This window comes from Panthera uncia, assembly GCF_023721935.1.
Source record: "Panthera uncia isolate 11264 chromosome A1 unlocalized genomic scaffold, Puncia_PCG_1.0 HiC_scaffold_16, whole genome shotgun sequence".
NCBI classification, from domain to species: domain Eukaryota; kingdom Metazoa; phylum Chordata; class Mammalia; order Carnivora; family Felidae; genus Panthera; species Panthera uncia.
The window spans coordinates 45,345,305-45,364,185 of record NW_026057576.1 but is presented as its reverse complement, the minus strand read 5'-3'; the positions used below and the strand labels follow the sequence as shown (position 1 = coordinate 45,364,185).

General features: G+C 35.4%; 1 protein-coding gene across 2 annotated transcripts in view; it reads right to left on the bottom strand.

Moving 5' to 3' along the window:
• The window catches only part of BORA (BORA aurora kinase A activator), a 28,762-nt gene that overhangs the window by 8,507 nt on the left and 1,374 nt on the right, over positions 1-18,881 (bottom strand). Inside the window, exons 2-10 of one of the 2 annotated variants that reach the window (XM_049647061.1) lie at positions 18,462-18,629; positions 16,600-16,706; positions 13,624-13,669; positions 10,619-10,700; positions 5,865-5,930; positions 4,431-4,487; positions 3,790-4,016; positions 3,094-3,226; positions 103-710 (exon numbers count right to left, since the gene is read on the bottom strand). In XM_049647061.1, coding sequence (XP_049503018.1) covers positions 103-710; positions 3,094-3,226; positions 3,790-4,016; positions 4,431-4,487; positions 5,865-5,930; positions 10,619-10,700; positions 13,624-13,669; positions 16,600-16,706; positions 18,462-18,629 — 1,494 coding nt within the window. The remainder of the gene's footprint in view (positions 1-102; positions 711-3,093; positions 3,227-3,789; positions 4,017-4,430; positions 4,488-5,864; positions 5,931-10,618; positions 10,701-13,623; positions 13,670-16,599; positions 16,707-18,461; positions 18,630-18,881) is intronic. The other variant, XM_049647062.1, reaches the window with a different exon arrangement.

Sequence of the window (18,881 nt, the reverse complement as noted above, 5' to 3'; positions counted from 1 at the left end):
CTACAGTCCTCACATTTAACCCATTTTCTTTCTTAGTACAATCTTTGAGAAAAACAGAGTACAGGAGAAAGTAAAGGACTCCAGAATATTAAATTATCTTACCTGAATGTTACTGCTTTCACAAGGAAGGACGCTGCTTTCTGCAAGAGGTGACATGCATATGTGAGAGTTTTCAATACTGAAGGCAATTCCACTCACAAAATCAGTCATGGGCAAACTCCCATTATCAACTGGCTCCTTAATCCAAGTGTTCTCATCTGCTATCTCTACAGGATCAACCATGTCCACAGTGTTGTTCTCCTTCTCACTTTCAACATCCTGCAACAGTGCTAATTCTTTCTCAGAAGCACTGGACTGATTCTGTGTGATAGACATGGCGGTCACTACTACACGTGTGCCACATGGAGACGTGTCACTGTCCAACTGCCGCAGGTGTGCAGCGGTGTCCATGGCTGGTGATGAGGCATCCGTGGGAGGAAGATTCACTTGGTCTTCATTTTCACCATGAGCCTCAAGAGGAAAGGGTATCCGAATCAGTGAGGTCCGATACTGAGTACCACCTGTACACATTTCCAGTCTCATAGGAGACCAATTCTTAATTGGTGAGCAACCATCTATATAAGGACTTCTGATGCATGGATTAGTAATTCCGTTAGAATTTGTTGTTCCAGACGAATTATCAGGAGAATGAAAAGTAAACTTCCTTTGTTCTAAAAGATTGGAAAGGAAAAATTACATCACAAAAACATACAAATGGAAAAGACATTACTGAATGGTAATTATCGTGTTTTAATGCCAGAAAAATTGGATTTCTGTAACACTGTACTATTTACTTAAGTGAAATTTAGGTGTTAAAAACAACAGTGCAAATGAATGTGTCTCTTTAAGTAGGGTAAGACTCTTCAAAAAGAATTCCTCTGGTACTTCCTTTCAATTATCAAAATAATTTACTTCCTGAGAATTATTTCCCCATAAACATATTGCTACTATAATATATTGTATATTATATTAACATTGTATATTACTCATTTACATATTCACATACAATATTATTATAGTAACAATACTATTCATATACAAAGAAAATACTGTATAAATCAGCTGACAGCTACAAGTTAATAGCTGTACCTGGTAAATGAAGTACGTAAAAACCTTGTGAAATACTACAAGCAATTTGTTAAAAGGCAAGCAAAAAACTGTAGAATAGTATTTGCAATAACAAAGAATTTAATGGAGCGCCTGGGTGGCTCAGTCGGTCGAGTGTCTGACTTCGGCTCAGGTCGGCTCAGGTCATGATCTCAAGGCTTATGAGTTCGAGCCCCGCATCGAGCTCGTGGTCAGCGCAGAGCCTCCTTCGGATCTTCTGCCTACCCCACCCCCAGCCCTGCCTCTGCTCTGGCCCTTCCCCACTTGCGCCTGCCTCTCTCTCTCAAAAATAAATAAATATTTAAAACAAAACAAAATGAGTCAAAGACCTTAACAATGATAATCAAAATGATAAAAATGCTTTACAATGTAATACTTCTTAGAACTTCATTGGCTTAATGAAAACAAAAATTAAAAAAAATAAATAGGCAAGGGGCGCCAGGGTGACTTGGTTGAGTGTCCGACTATGGCTCAGGTCATGATCTCAGTTCGTGGGTTCGAGCCCCATGCTGGGCTCCGTGCTGACAGCTCGGAGCCTGGCGCCTGCTTTGGATTCTGTGTCTCCCTTACTTTTGCCCCTTCCCTGCTCGCTCTCTTTCTCTCCCTCTCTCAAAAATAAACAAACATTCAAAAAAAAATAGGCAAGATTCCATAACCAATCCTCCCAATGGTAAATAAACATACGAAGTGTTCAGCCACACAAACAATAAAAAATATTGAAGTTAAAGCAATAAGAAAGCATTTATTCAACAAAAACAGTAAAATACTAAGAATCCCTCCCCCCAAATAAATGGCCAATAAATATTCAGAAAGAGTTCAATATCATCATAATCAAAGATACAAAAATCAGTAAGAGACATTTTTGTAATATACCAAACTAAGAAACCTCACAAAGAATGGTAATACCAGTGTTTCTAGATGGGAGAAACTGACTTTCTTACATACTGTTGATAAAAATTTCAACTGATACAAACTTTTATGTAGAAAATTTGATAAAATTCATCCAGAGCCTTAAAAACATTCACCCCTTTTGATCAAATAATTCTACTTCTGAGAATTTAACCTAAAAATATAAATATGTACAGTACAATGTAAATACAAAAATAATAAGGTTTTTGATAAAGAAAAATTAGAAACATTTTAAAAGTTATCAATGGCTGAAAACAAATGATGCATCCATGATATGGGATATTATATAGTGATTCAAAATCTTTGTTTCAATAATAAATAATAATAATAAAAATAAAAATAAAAATAAATGATTTCAATGACCTATGAAAATATTCATGATACCATACTTTGCTAAAAAAGCAGAATACAGAACTGTGGTCCGTGTATGTCTATCTCCACACAAAAGTACATGTGTAAGTATTTATATAAAAGTACACATACATACATAAAGTATGTACAAAAGTACACATACATACATAAAAGTAGTTTTTAGGTTTCCAATTTTATTTATTATGAATAGCTTTTGATTGTGAATAATTTTTTCAACAGAAGCTGTAATTTTTTTCAGAGATACTGACATAATGTAAAGAGAAATATATAAATCTCCACACACTATACTTTAAAACCTTACTCAAATGTATCTTTACAAAATACGAATATCTGATTACCAAAGCCTGACCCTCCAGGTCAGAAGGCATACAGAAACCAAATGAACTCTAAAATTGCCATCTTTCTTTGATACCCTTTATAAGAATGCTTGATGTAATACTGCTAATCAGATTACCTGTGTTTAATAGTAGCACAGAACTTTGCTGAGAATCCAGTTTTTGAAGGTAAATTGTTCCTTTTATAAAAAAGCCAGTTTCTAAATTTCAGAAGGTGAGTGGAGCTCACCTAGTTAGAGCTCTATAGTTCGAACAAGCTAAAAAAGAACCTCTTTAATAACAAATAATAGTAACATGAAATTTCAAATAGGTATTTTATTCTGAGACATACCCGAGAGCGGAGTCTTTCCTATTTGAAGTGCAATTGGCGAGAAAGTGGGTGAAGAAATAGGTGAAGGGCTGGTTACACTTCCCAAACTGTATTTTTTTGTGCTCCCCTGAATAGGGCTGGAAGAAAACTGCCCCTGTGATAAAAATAAATAAATAAAATCACATGGTTCTCTTTCTTAATTTGTTATATACACCATATGTTATTTATCTTCATCTTCAAAACACATTTATAAAGTAGGTCATATAAAGTTTGGTCATCCACCAAAAGGCAAGGCATCTTATAGCAAGGACAATTAAGAAGACTGTTACAAAAATTTTGAAATAGAGTCTGTTAATCAAAATAAAATATAAATGCAGTGTTTAAACAAACCATTCTATTTCATCCTAGCAGCTGTTTATGAACAGCTTTAAATTAAATTACTCCATTAATGGCAATCCAGTTGTGGGATACTGAGAATCTTACATAGTTCAGTAAACAACTTACACTGAAATTTCTAGAGACTCGTGACAAATCTGGTCATCCCATATACCTCTAGATCAGAAACAGAATCTGACCAAAAACACTCCTAACGACAAAATGTGAACTAGCCTAATCCTCACGAAATATAAGATCCACAACAACCATTCCTGGAATGTGAAATGAGCATCGAGGTCCATCTCATAGCAAACTAACCACCACTTTTAGTGCACTTCTTACCGAACTTGGGGTCTGCACAGGGCTCCTACACCGTACAGGAGATAAATCTATCGAATAAAAAACCTCAAGTGAGGCTTGAGCACCACTGCGAGGACTTCTGGGAGAAGCTGGAGGTAAGGAGTCAGAAATACTTCCATTGCCATCTAAAAATAGCTTTCTTCTGAGGGATGAAGAACTGAGGTTTCCAGGAGACTGATCTGAAAATTCATCAGCTCTAAAATAGTCACCTATATTTAATGTTAACAGAATAAAAGGCAAAGCTAGTCATTTTGAAGAGCAATTATGCTTCAGTTATATGATTTTTTTTTAAGAAACCAGCATGTACTGTATGTTTGAATTTTGTTCAAAAAAGAGGGCAAGGTTTAATTGCATATGTGACGTTGGAAATCTGAAATTATTCTTTTTTGAGTACTTCATGATTAGTATAGGTAATACCAATAAGATGTGCCCATGAATAGTTTATGTCTACAGTAAAATTCATTATCACAAAAAGGCTAATTAAGGCCATGCTAAAAGGAGAAAGTTCAGGATGGTTTCCCCACTTCTTTAGAGACATTGCCACCTATTTCCATTTACGAAAAGCCATCAAAATAAAACCTTCTATTTAAGTTATTAAAGGTTTAAACAAATACAATACTTACCTAATACATTTTCTAAATTAAAATCCACAGGAAGAGACAGCAATGTCTGACAAGCAGCTGGAAGCAAGCAGATAAATAAATACAAACATAGATAAATCAATGCAAGCATATTACATGCAATTTAGCATGTGCTTCCCAATCAACCATCTCCCCATGCTGTTTCAGCCAAACTGAATAATTTCATTTATGTATTCTATTAACTAACATGCCAACTTTCTTTAAGCAGTTTCCCCGACTTTCCAGCACTGATATAAACCTGATAACGCCAAGAGTTAATTCCTGGTTGTACTGTTGGTGCTGGAATCAAAAAAGAAGCCAGCCTAAGGCGCCTGAGTGGCTCAGTCGATTCAATGTCTGGCTCTTGATTTCATCTCAGGTCATGATCTCACAATTCATAAGATCAAGACCTGCACTGACAGTGCAGAGCCTGCCTGGGATTCTCTTTCCCTCTCTCTCTGCCCTTCCCATGCTTGCAAGCACTCTCACACTCTCTCTCTCTCTCTCTCTCTCTCTCTCTCTCTCTCTCTCCCCCCCTCAAAATAAATAAACTTAAAAAAAAAAAGAAGCCAGCCTATACACCTGACTCTTCAATAACATGGATTTCAACTGCATGGGTTCACTTAAATGTGCACATTTTTCAATAAATACAGTAAAGTACTATAAATGTATTTTCTCTTCCTTAGGATCTTAACATTTTCTTCTAACTTATTTTATTGTAAGACTACACTACATAATACATATAACATACAAAATATGTGTTAATCAACTATGTTATTAATAAGGCATCCAGTCAACAGTAGGCTATTAGTAGTTACATTTGGGGGGGAGTCAAAAGTTATATATGGGTTTTTGACTACATGGGGCACTGGTACCCCAAGCCCCCAAGTTGTTCAAGGGTCACCTGTATTTGGGGGTAGATTTCCCAATATCCGCACACATTTTTTTTTTAAATGCTGTCCCAAACCAGAAAACAACTCACATGCTTTGAACAAGAAAACAACACACTGAGGCGCCTGGGTGGCTCAGTTGGTTAAGCATCTGACTTGGGCTCAGGTCATGATCTCTCAATTCGCAAGTTCGAGCCCCGTGTTGGGCCCTGTGTTGACAGCTCGGAGCCTGGAGCCTGCTTTGGATTCTGTGTCTCCCTCTCTCTCTGCCCCTCCCCCCTTCATGCTCTGTCTCTCAAAAATAAATAAAAATGTTAAAACACACACACACACACACACACACACACACACACACACACACTTCTGCTATTTCTAAAACTGGCAGGATATATCTATTCTGATTATTTTTTAAAATGAGCTTTCCTATAGTTCATTCATAATTAAATAATTTCAATTCCAGACTAAAATGTTATCACACAAACTGAATTTAAAATCAAATGTAGTTTAATGTGGAACATTCTTCATTTTAGATTATATTTATACTTACCATTGCTTTTCTCAGCATGGATGGTAAGCTTTCTTCCAACTGGAGATTCACTAGTTATGTTAATACCTGTAAAACATATTAAGTGTCAAATCTTATATTTTATATTCTTAATTTACTTTAGGATTACTTTTTTCAGAGTAAAAAAAAATGAACAGAGTGAAAACTTTTACTTTACAACACTTAAAAAATAAATGTCTGCATATATAATAATTTGGCATGTTTCTGTTAGTTTTTTAACTTTGAAGGAGCACAAAGATAAAACTTAAAGGATTGCCACAGCAAATAAGGAGGCACCAAGTAACAATTTTTAAGCAAAGTGCGGTTACTCTCCATTATGTTAACCTTAAAAGATTGAGGATGCACGTTAGCATACCTCAAAGTCCTCAAGTCCTCTGTTGCTTAATGTTTTTGTAATATGGGTTAGATAAACTGTCTGAATTAAAATGCCAGATCATTTTGACAAAACCTAAAATTTGATAAAACCATGCTCAGTTTTTTTTTTTTTTTCATAACAGGAGTCAAAAGTAAGTGAAAATAATTTTTTTAACTGAAAATTAATGACTACTAAGTTTTGTAACTTGAAAATAATCAGATAAAAAAACAAACACACAATGAAAAAAATGACTAATATAAACAAAATAAAAGGGAGGAAAAGGCACGGAGAAGAAGAAAAAAAAAACTCCAGAAAGCTTAAAACAACATTACAGAATACAGTAACTTAACAAACCTAAATAAATAAATGGGTGAATGAGTAAGTGGGTGGACGGGCAAGTGAATTGAAGCCTCCTATTAAATGCTATCAGAATAAATAAAAAAGAAAATTCTACATTCAAATGCTTTCTTTGCTGTAAGCAGTGTGACCTTCTATAACAAATACAATCAAGGCACTATGCTGCCGAATACTCTATGTCCTTCAGTCTGCAGTCCAAACACCTTAGCACCATAGGAAGCCCTTCAAAACCTTGTCTCTGTCTCTAGCACAGTCGTCCTCCAACTAAACACTAGTTATTTGAACATCTTCAAAAAACAGGTGGCTAGGGTGCCTGGGTGGCTCAGTCAATTAAGTGTCCGACTTCAGCTCAGGTTCTTGAGTTTGAGCCCCACGTTGGGCTCTGTGCTGACAGCTCAGAGCCTGGAGACTGCTTCCAGATTCTGTGTCTCCCTTGCTCTCTGCCCCTCCCTCTCCCTCTCAAAAATAAACATTAAAAAAATTCTTTTAAGATAAATCAATAAACAAACAGCTTCTCTCTCACATTTAGGTATTTCTCATACTATTCTCACTTTCCTCCCTCATTTGCTGAGTCTGGCTAATTAAGTCTCAGCTTAAATTATCTTCCAACAGCATTCCTCCTCTGACCTTAGATTAGAAAGACACCTACTGGGGCACCTGGGTGGCTCAGTCGGTTAAGCGTCCGACTTTGGCTCAGGTCACGATCTCACAGTCCGTGAGTTCGAGCCCCGCGTCAGGCTCTGGGCTGATGGCTCAGAGCCTGGAGCCTGCTTCCGATTCTGTGTCTCCCTCTCTCTCTGCCCCTCCCCCGTTCATGCTCTGTCTCTCTCTGTCTCAAAAATAAACAAACATTAAACAACAACAACAAAAAAAAGACACCTACTGCAGCACTATTACGCTTTTCAAATCTTTTGCAAGTGTTTCTTTGATTGTTTTCCCCTAGAAGGACTTTTTTTTTCCAATATATGAAATTTGTTGTCAAATTGGTTTCCATACGACACCCAGTGCTCATCCCGAAAGATGCCCTCTTCAATACCCATCACCCACCCTCCTCTCCTTCCCACCCCCCATCAACCCTTGGTCTGTTCTCAGTTTTTAAGAGTCTCTTATACTTTGGCTCTCTTCCACTCTAACCTCTTTTTTTTTCCTTCCCTTCCCCCATGGGTTTCTGTTAAGTTTCTCAGGATCCACATAAGAGTGAAAACATATGGTATCTGTCTTTCTCTGTATGGCTTATTTCACTTAGCATAACACTCTCCAGTTCCATCCACATTGCTACAAAGGGCCATTTCATTCTTTCTCATTGCCACGTAGTACTCCATTGTGTATATAAGCCACAATTTCTTTATCCATTCATCAGTTGATGGACATTTCGGCTCTTTCCATAATTTGGCTACTGCTGAGAGTGCTGCTATAAACATTGGGGTACAAGTGCCCCTATGCATCAGTACTCTTGTATCCCTTGGGTAAATTCCTAGCAGTGCTATTGCTGGGTCATAGGGTAGGTCTATTTTTAATTTTTTGAGGAACCTCCACACTGTTTTCCAGAGTGGCTGTACCAGTTTGCATTCCCACCAACAGTGCAAGAGGGTTCCTGTTTCTCCACATCCTTGCCAGCATCTATAGTCTCCTGATGTGTTCATTTTGGCCATTCTGACTGGCATGAGGTGATATCTGAGTGTGGTTTTGATTTGTATTTCCCTGATGAGGAGCAACGCTGAGCATCTTTTCATGTGCCTGTTGGCCATCCGGATGTCTTCTTTAGAGAAGTGTCTATTCATGTTTTCTGCCCATTTCTTCACTGGGTTATTTGTTTTTCGGGTGTGGAGTTTGGTGAGCTCTTTATAGATTTTGGATACTAGCCCTTTGTCCAATATGTCATTTGCAAATATCTTTAGAAGGACTTTTTAAATAAGCTTAAGAACACAATAAAATGAGAAAAAAATTTGATGGTTTTGATTACATCAGAATAAGAATTTCTATGCAACCAAAGACATGAAGAACAAAAATGGTATATATATGGCGGAATGAGAGATGGTATTTCAAATGTTTAGAACCAATAGAACTATGTTATACAAGGTGTCTTAGACATTAACAAGAGAAAAAAGACAGCAAATCCACTAAAAATATGACCAATAAATTATTAATAGGTATTTTACAAGAAAGAAAATTTCAAAGATCATTAGTATATGAAGAAATGAAAATTTCAACAATCACTTAGAATGTCAAACAACCCATAGGAAAGGCAAACATGTGAAAGATGGATAATGCCAAATGTTGGCAGGGCTGCGGGGACACAGGAATCCTAGGCACTGTTACTGGTTGTGTAGACTGTGCAGTCATTCTGGAGAGCAGGGGGGCACTGCGTAGTCAAAACAGGGAAACACATAGCCTATACCCTAGAGATTCTCAGCCTGTATGTACAATCTAAAGAAAATCTCACTGAAGACCATAAATAAAAACACACGATTATATTCATTGAAGTGCCTTGCTGCATAAGTATTAGTAATAGTAAAAGTTAACAGTATAAGCCAATGTGAATAAACAAAACCATTCTTGCCTCTGAACACAGTATAGAGACCACATAGGAAGGCTGATTCATCTGTTCAAAAACCCAAAATAAAAGTAGTGTCTATGAAAATGGCACCTTGGATAGAAATTTTAGGGCTGGGAGGGACATTAACAGACAACTATGTCGTTCAATTCCTTTGTTTCACAAGTAAAGAGCTGAGGTCTAAAGAGATTGAATAATTTGATCCAGATTAGCCCTACAGATTTAAAGTAGCAGGAGGTCTCCCAGCCCAGGTCTCCATCTACTACTGCACGCGACCTTCGGTTTATAATGGCTGAGAATGCAGAATCCAACTGAGAACGCCTAGTTTTGAATCCAGGTTCTACCACTTCTATGATCTCTGTAATCCTGAACAAGTGCTTTCACCTTTCTAAAACGAGGTTTTCTCATCTATCAAATGAGGCCAATAATAGTACCTACCGCAGGTGAGCTGCTGTGAGGAATTACTGAGAGTACTTAGCACTGTAGGGCATATGGAGAGTGCTCAAGCCATTTTACCTATTATTGTTGCGTTTTTGCTAAAGAATAGAACAGTCTCTCTTATACTGAGAGCACAATTAATGCATGCTACATAAAAGAGTGGACAACTTCACTGAAATGAGCCTATATGTATAATACTCTAACATTGCTCACAACTCAGAGGACATTGAGAGAAAATATAACCATTTCCTGCGGGTGGAAAAATATTTGAAAGATTCCTGGCTTGTCCTTCAATTTCCTTACCAATATTGCAGATAATCAGCTATATTCTTTTACCCCAGAGGTCAAGTGTCCATACCTCCTTTACCTTTATAAGAAATCAGTAAATTAGCAAAAAGCAAAGCAATTTAAGAATCTCGTTTTAGAAATTAACCTTGAAAATTGGGCAGAAATCATTAACAACTCAGTTCTTTATTCAATACCAACTATTTCTGCATCAATGAATCCTCTACAACCACCATAACTGATATTCACAACGGTCATGAAGAAAAAGTTAAATCAGAATAAAATGGCCCAAAATAAGAACTCAGTACATTTAATTATGTTTTAAACTGTAACCTTTAAAGAGTTTTTTTTTTATTAAGTTTATTTATTTGAGAAAGAGAGAAAGACTGAGCGTGTGCAAGCATGAGCAGGGGAGGGGCAGGGAAAGAGGGCTCTGTGCATTTAACTTTATACAACTCTGTTGTGCTGTGTTCAGAAGCATAGCTGCCATCTGTCACCATACAATACCAATACAGTATTCCTGACTGTATTCTCTATGCTGTGCCTTTTATTCTCGTGACTTGTTCATTCCTTACTTGGAAGCTTGATCCTTAAAAGGTTAAATCTTCTGGTATCCAGAAATCTAATGTGTATCAAGCCCCTTACCAAAGCAGACAAGTGGACACTTTACTACATATTGCTTTATAGTCACTGAGTTTTATGATTCTATGATTTTTATCTATTCATATGATTTTTAGTACAACTCACATTTACTGGAATGATACTCTGAAAGCTGTTTCCCTTCATGATCAGTCCAAGGAGAGGGTACAATGACATCTTTTGTGAAAAACTAGAAAAATTAAAGTCATACAATTAGGCGTGAATTCCTCCCAAAATATAAAAAGTATCTGTTATTTTCAAATAATCAAATAATCACCAAACATGTTACACAGACTTTATAGTTACATTTAAAAATTTTAATACTTAAAAGCACAAATGACCAAAGGTGAAACAGAAGAAATTTACAGTATATATAGAAAGAGAAATGTTAATATTTCAACCACTTAAATATTTCAACTACTCAATATTAATCGAAGGGCAGAAAATATTTTTAATTCCTCCCAACTTGGGTGGGGGAAGGTGGGGATGACAAAAGGGAGGATGAAGAGGAAAGAAATAAATGTAGATAGATGTACACAGGTAAGCTAGTATGAATGGTGTGCTGGTACTGGCTTACACTGGCTCTCAAAATCTAGTAAGTTTTCAGGAAATTTGTGCATCAGTTGTTAAAGCTAATGTTAAAAACTTGTAAAGTTACAATTAAATAAATTATATCAAAAATAAAGGTAATATATGCCCCCACTCATTATCTGCTAATTATTTTACACTCATGAGGACCCATGCTCTTGAGATTATGTCTTTTGCATCAGTATGGTGTAACGCCCACATATACTGGTGCACCACTGCCCTTGTTTTATCATTCAGTGATGTCACGTCTCAAAACCGGCTATGGTTGGAGTATTTACACTGCAGACAGCAGGAGTCTCTAAAACTCATACTCTTACCACAACCAAAGGGCCAGTTGTTAAACATTAACTGGTATACCACCGGCCAGTATTCTCAAATGGAGATAAAGCATTTGGATACGTATCTTTCCTTTTTTCATCCCAGATATAAAATAAAGCCTACTACAAGATTTTCCCCTTCCGTCTCTGTTTTAGAGGGAATTCAAAACATTTTCTTTCCTGTATTTTTTTTTTTTACAGATGTAATTTTTTTAAAGTAATCTCTACACCCAACGTGGGACTCACCCCCAAAACATTTTCTTCATATTTTGCCATACACACGATAAAGAACTAATTTCCTTGACATGAGGAAAGATATGAAAGAAGAGGGGAAGGTGGCAAAGATTATGATATGTACAATTCCCAGAAAAAAAAAATAAAGGACCCATAGACTAATGAAGCAATGTATTTAGTTGACTCAAAATGAAAGACATACAAATCCAAATTAACAAGATGAAATTTTTAAAGTGTTAAGAATAACACAAATTAAGGGTTCAAAAATAATCAGTATTGCAGATAATGAGAAAATAGAAAGTACCATAATGCAGCCTGGAGTAAAAATTGTTACCACCTTTTGGGAGGGCAGTATAGCAAAATTTATCAAAACTGAAATTACAAACAAAGCCTCTGACTTAGCAAGTATGTTTCAATTACACAAAGATGTGTACAAGTGGGTTCACTGAACCATTATTTGCAATAGAACACCAAACACAACCTAAACATCTATCAATAGGGGCTGACTTAGGATACGACACATTCATACAAGGAATACTACACTATTATTAAAATCAAATGTGCTAATAATAATAAAAATAAAAAATAAAAAATAGTAATAAAAAAACTAACATTATTAAGCCAAAAAAGCAAGATGTAAAACAATGCGAGAATGATGATCCTATTTATGCAAAACTGTTAAAGGCCATTGGCTATTATATATATAAAATTAATCTGAAAGTATAAATATCACAGAGTTACTTTCAGGAAGTAAGATGGGAAACAAGAAGCTCTTCGTTTTCATTTTATAATTTTTCTTTGAAGTCTAAATTTGTTTTGTTTTTACTACCTACATGTATTTATTCTTTCAAATACTTATACATTTAAAAATATTTGTTTCTGATATATTTGTTTCAGATACACTGACCCTAATCTTCAGTCTGACTTCATTTTCTTGTATTTTCTACTGAATTTCCCTTTAAAGTTGAGGTTCAAAAGGGAAAGCATATTTCCTAAAATGTTGGGAAATGGGAACCAGTCTGAGAATATCTAACTGTGGTGGAATCAAGTGATTCGATCAGAAGGCAAATTCTGAAGTTTCTGGATAAAGAAGTAAATAATGTTTGAGAGCAGTACAGTATGTGAAATGGTTTTTGAAGAAATAGGCTGTATCTGAAACACAAAGGGAAAATATCGACACTAGAAAAGTAAGTGCAGGAGGGGGAGAACATCACTGGATCTCGAAACACTCCACAGCTGAAGTCTTTGGGGTGCAGAAGGGCCAAATATAGCTAATGAATAGAGGGAAGCAGAGGTGGCTAGCAAGGGAAAAAGGAAAAATAAATGTTGCCATGACATAAAGGGAAATAACTAGATTGCTAATCCTTATTTACGCTCTAAGAGAAATTCATCAAACAAAGGAGCAAGTGAAAAACTTAGTTTATTATTTTTATTAAAAAAAACCCACAGACCCTACATTTGGAATATACTTTTTTCTGTTTTTCAGTAAGGTATTTTATTTCATGCAATATATTGTATGTCTTAAAAATTCAAATTAACAGATAAAATCATTACCAATGCCAATCTAGATTTTCAGGTCTGAAAATAATTCAACTTCCTCTACATAAACTCCAACTTGAAACCAAAGCTTGTGCTCATCAATATTCTGAAGGCACAAGGAAGACAAACTGTGCTAGGCCCGGAGAATGAAAAGACAAACGAAGTACAATATTGGCCAAAAAAATCCCTTAGTCTAGGGGAGAGAAGTATTAAACCAATCATTACAATATTGTAAGTGCTCTGGGAGAGGCAGGGGAATGGATGAACAACATCGTCTTATGGGTGCACAGAAGGGAGCTTGACAAAGCTGGGGACAGGCCAGGCTGGTGGGGACCTGGAATGGCAAATGATTGAAGGAAGTCATCCTAAAAGAGGGGACATGCATGCAGAATTGACGCTTAACTGGCTTAATGATCAGTAACAGTTTTAAGTTACCTCTTCAATGGCTTTTTGTCTTTTGTCTTCCACATCTTTATCTATTCTATACAGAGATAAAGGAGAAAAATAACCATGCCATTACTTCAGCTGATTGAACATTTGAAATAATAAGCTTTCAAAGAAATACTTTCCTTCTGTTGAAACTGGCAAATGTTAAGCTCATCTTAAAGAAAAACTGGTACCTTATCACATTAGTAAATGACAGTATTTAGATATTTGGCACTGGCTGTTAGGCTTACCTCCCTCTTTTCGATTCAGTGTAAATGGAAGAGTATTTTCTTTAAAAAGGCTTACAGTGATATAATTTTTAAATTACTAGTTACAACATAAAGTAATCTGAATAAACCTCGTCCTTTAACCATCACAAATTAAGAAGTATTTCATTCTATAGAAATCTAAAAATTGTCCAAATTCTTTTTCTTCAATTACTGCAAGTTTATCATAGCTATAATTTTAGAATGAACTCTTACTCTGAAATAGAAGAAAAGAAACGATTATCCTTACAGTTCTCAATAAAGAGGCAAAAATTTTACTTATGAAATAAAATACTGACAATGTAAAATTCTGTCCAAATGAATTTTTTTCACTTTGATACAATATGCAATATAGCAACACAAATTTATCAGCTATGTAACATGTCACGTCTCAAGTACCGGGCACAGACCTGCTAAGAACAGAGCAGTTAGCCTTGTAGGACTTCTTACATCTGTTCCAGGAGAGAACATTTGCTTTCTGTCAATAAATTAGTAAAACACTTCTTCTTTTTACAACAATTTATTTTCTCTCAAAAATTTTCATGTATATTTTTTTTTATGGCTTAACAAAAATTATATAAGAATGTGTTTCAGAAACTAAAATCAAATGAGTTTTTCAAGTAAGGGAATTATGAGAAATTAGATTACAATGATAATCCACACATCTCAGCTTGAACAACAGCCATCTGGGGGGCAAATAAATCAGTTTTCTTTACCTTATCATGAACACAACCAGGTCAAAATGACAGTGCATAATAATAACAGCATGTAGTATTTAGTAAGCTCTGATTTAGTATTACCTCATTCAGAAACATTTTGCTGCTTCATCAGAGGGACTTTAAGAACCTGAAATAGTCAAGTGACTGCTAGAAGCAGTGAATATCGGTTTAGGCAAATATTGTAGAACCTGATCACGGGAGGTTCTAAGAAGTCATACAGGACAGAGTATCCTGACCATTACATCACAGAACACTGGCATGATGCATATAGGTTACTGGTGTGCCTTCAATGAGTCCTGAGTCAGGGAGGGCCTTTTCGGGATTATTAACCTCCCGTATGGCCAGACTTATTTGTTTGCACTCGTCTGTCTTACAGTTATCATTTTTTATGTGTAGCGGTATCAAAAGGGTGGGAAGCACTGAAATTGGGAACTCATATTACACAGGAAGAGACACTGGAAGCCACTGTTTCTAAGAATGAATCAACACATTTTGTTGAGAATGTACTCATTATCCTCGGTAGAAGCAATAACCATACATTGAATTACAATAGTAATTAAAATTAGGGTCTTTACCACTCTTTTCCCCTCTTTTGTATTACAAATCTATCTACTGAAATACACCAAGATTCTTTCCATAAACCTACCTAAACAATTCATCATTTATTAATAAATATAGAAATGTTGTGTCACACCTTTGGTTAATTGTATTGTTGTCTCTCTAGATGGGAATAATAGCCTATCCTACTTCAGTAGTGCTCAACGTGCTAAATAAAGACTTCATAACTGAAAGATAATAGCTAACCATGTTTGGGTATACCAAGAGGCAAATAATAAAGCATATACTTTGCGTCAAACAAAAAAAATCAGCCTAATTTGTAACTCATTTGCTTTTAGATATTCTTTTTTTTCACCTTCTCTTCAAAACTGTTATTTACATTTAATTAAAAATTCTTTAATGCTGTCCTCATTCTTTTCCCTTTCTACTACACTTTGGATGGACATGAATTATGAGTGAATGGTCATCAAGTTACTGAGCCGAGAGAGGAAGGGGCAGAAACATCCAGACGAGTATTTGCAAAAACATCTTATCAGGTGTGCATTTTTGTGTGACTGAATTCTGAAGTTAAGAGGTAAACAATTGTCCATTATTGTGGACTGACAACACATGTACCTTGGGACTGAAAAATAAAAGCTGGTCTTACCAGTACTCAATTGTTTCAAAAATTAAAATAAAAAAAAAAATCAAACTATAAAACTGACATTAACAAGAATCCCCCAAAACTACTGACAAAGGCTATTATTTATAATTAGAGTTTACAGTAAATCACAATCAAAAAGCTAGGTCTGTTGCACCAAAGAAGTGCACATTCTCACTACACTGGACATCATCACGCAGCACAAAACACAAGTCTGGGCCACACTATGCTTAGAAACAAGTTAAGGCTGCTCTGATTACTAGGTTGACTTCAACACGATGTAATTCAGATCCCTAAGGGTCCTATATCAAAGCTGGATAATGTCTAGAAAAGCTCTCTGTTGCTAACGGATACCCTTTCATTCAATGTGTCTTAACTTGGTAAAGGGATTTTAAGCTTCCCCAAACACAGATGGCAATGAAAGAATATTTTGCTTTACCCTACCACCAAAAAAATAAACAATACAAAAATTAACGGGAGAAGCCACAACCATGTAGAATGATACAAATTTCAAAATGTTCTTGCTTCTACCAAGTGCTGGAAAGCACAGTTGTCCCGTAAGTAGCAGAGGAAGATTATCTCTTAAAAAAAAAAAAAAAAAAAGGTTCCTACTCCCTACTGTTAGCAAGGGAATCTTTCTGGATATAGTTCTTTGAATTTACTCTTCATTTAGATACAATAAATGTCTATCAAAAATTTTCCTCCCTGATATCTTTACATATAAATATATTCAATCACTGGAATTTCTGATGTCCCTTTGAAAGTATGTTATTACACTTAGACACAAGAAAAGAAAACTTACCGAGAATGACTTAAGTATAAAGCTTGACGATGAATGTCTTCTGGGTCTATTTCTACCGGATTTATTACAGCTAGTTGATCAATAGACCATCTAAATTTCCCTGGAGTCTTAACAAAAGAAAGTGAACTTATAAGTAAAAGCAAACTAAAATAGTTCATCACAATGCTAACAACTGTCAGCTTCAAAAATAATGTGAATGGTTATAATACAAAAGTATTTTAAAGCTCATATTTTAAAATTTGGCTTTACCACTAAATTAAATGGCAAATGGTAATCAAATCATAAAACCAACTGACTGGACCATATCTATTTTAAAATACTCAAATCTTCCATTTGGGTGATTTTTGAAATTACATAATAACGGAAAAAAGTCACAGTAGAATAATGAAGTATAGAAATTTCACAATTAATACTCATCAGTGATGCAACATGCCCAAGTAAAAATCTTTTTTAAGAGTTATCATAGCTCTTTACTTTTACTTACGAATGAAGTGAAACTAAACAAAGTACTAACTACAGAAGTGCCTACAAAGGTTCATAAAATAGTTGATCCTTAAAATAATTATGAATGGTAATCACTGCTGCTTTTCTGTAGTCAACTATCCAACTGAACCAAAAACGTATCCAAAACCTAATCTGTAATTCAGAATGCATTTTTGACAAAATCAGGCTTAAAAGGTCAACATGCCACACATTCTGGCTTTGAGGATTAAGTTGCAGCCAATCCATTATCTATTCTATATTAACATATAGCTAACATTTAATAAGGTTCAATAAAAAATCACGAGGTCAGATTCATGACTCAATATAAACTACATAACTGTAAAACTTTCCTGCACTTGGTCTTTGTTTAAGCTGGTATGAAAGTGTAGTATAAACAGCCACACACTTGGCAGTTTTTCTAGGTAATTTACTAGGTTAAGAGATTATACTTCAAAAGAACTCCGGTGTTCTTGCTCTTGTTAGGTGGCAAATAACAGCAAACATAACCTAGAGGGATGAAGTCTTCCCTAACCTCCAAGAGAGCATTTTCCCTTCCATATCACCCTTGTGTTTAACCACTAATCGTGGCACATATATTGTTTTGAAGTCCCTAGATTAGTTATGTCTATTCCTTTAGAGTAGAGGTTGGCTTCTACAATCCACAAGCTAAAAATGGTTGGAAAAACTAAAAGGATATTATCATTTCATGACATGTGAAAATTATATGAAATTTAAATGTCCATAAAGAAAGCTTTATTGAAACACAGCAAGGTCTCATTGTTTACATATTGCCTATGGTTGCTTTTGTGATACAAGGCGTAGGTGACTAGTTGTAACAGCAACAAGATGACCCGCAAAGCCTAAAATATTTACTGTCTGGCCCTTGACAGAAATAGTTTGGTGATCTCTGTATTAGAATACAAGCTTCTTGAGAGTTTGTGTCTGATGACCCTGACTTGTTCTCTATGTCTAGCACTGTATCGAATACAAAGCAGCATTCAAATAGGTTTCCTGAATAAATGAGAATAGATAATTAGAGGACATAGCTTCTCCTGGAATATGGTATTAGTTAATATATCAGCAATCATACTATCTAGCTACACCTAGTTACAGGAAGCCAACATATTATCCACTGAATAAAAAAAAGCAGAAATGCTAACAACATCAAAAAAACAAAAACAAACAAAAACAAAAAAATCCACCTAGCTAACTTATTTTTAGCCCAACCACTACACTATAGTGAACATTACAACTAAAAAAGCACATTCCAGATATACGTGCTCCATGATAAATTTCTCCCTTAACTTGCTAAGAAAGATGTTTACATTGAAAATAGTTTGTAAACACTAACTTATAAATACTAGTCAAGAATAACTTACTGGTAATTTCGTTGATTTAAAAACAGAAGGACTGGAGAGCGTTTGTTCATGGAGATTAGAATAATCACCAGGACTTTCGAAAGGATTCAAAACTGGGATCCTTCCTGGAGTTTCCGGTGTTATTTGCATTTTTGATTCTTTGACATCTCCCATAGCACAGAGAGAAAACTAAAAAGAAATAAGTATGTAAAATAAAACTATAAAGTTCCACATTCACTAGGACAACTAAAATGTATTCAATAAGCATATTTCGCAAAAAAAAAAAAAAACCTCAAAATCTAACGCTCTTGGGTTTTTAAAAAAAATATAGTTTACAAAGAGGCATCACATATAGTTTCTAAAGCGATCCTTAAAATAACCTTGAAGGCTAGAGAGGTATGGTAGTAGTGATACCATTTTGCAGAAGAATTAAGCTCAGAG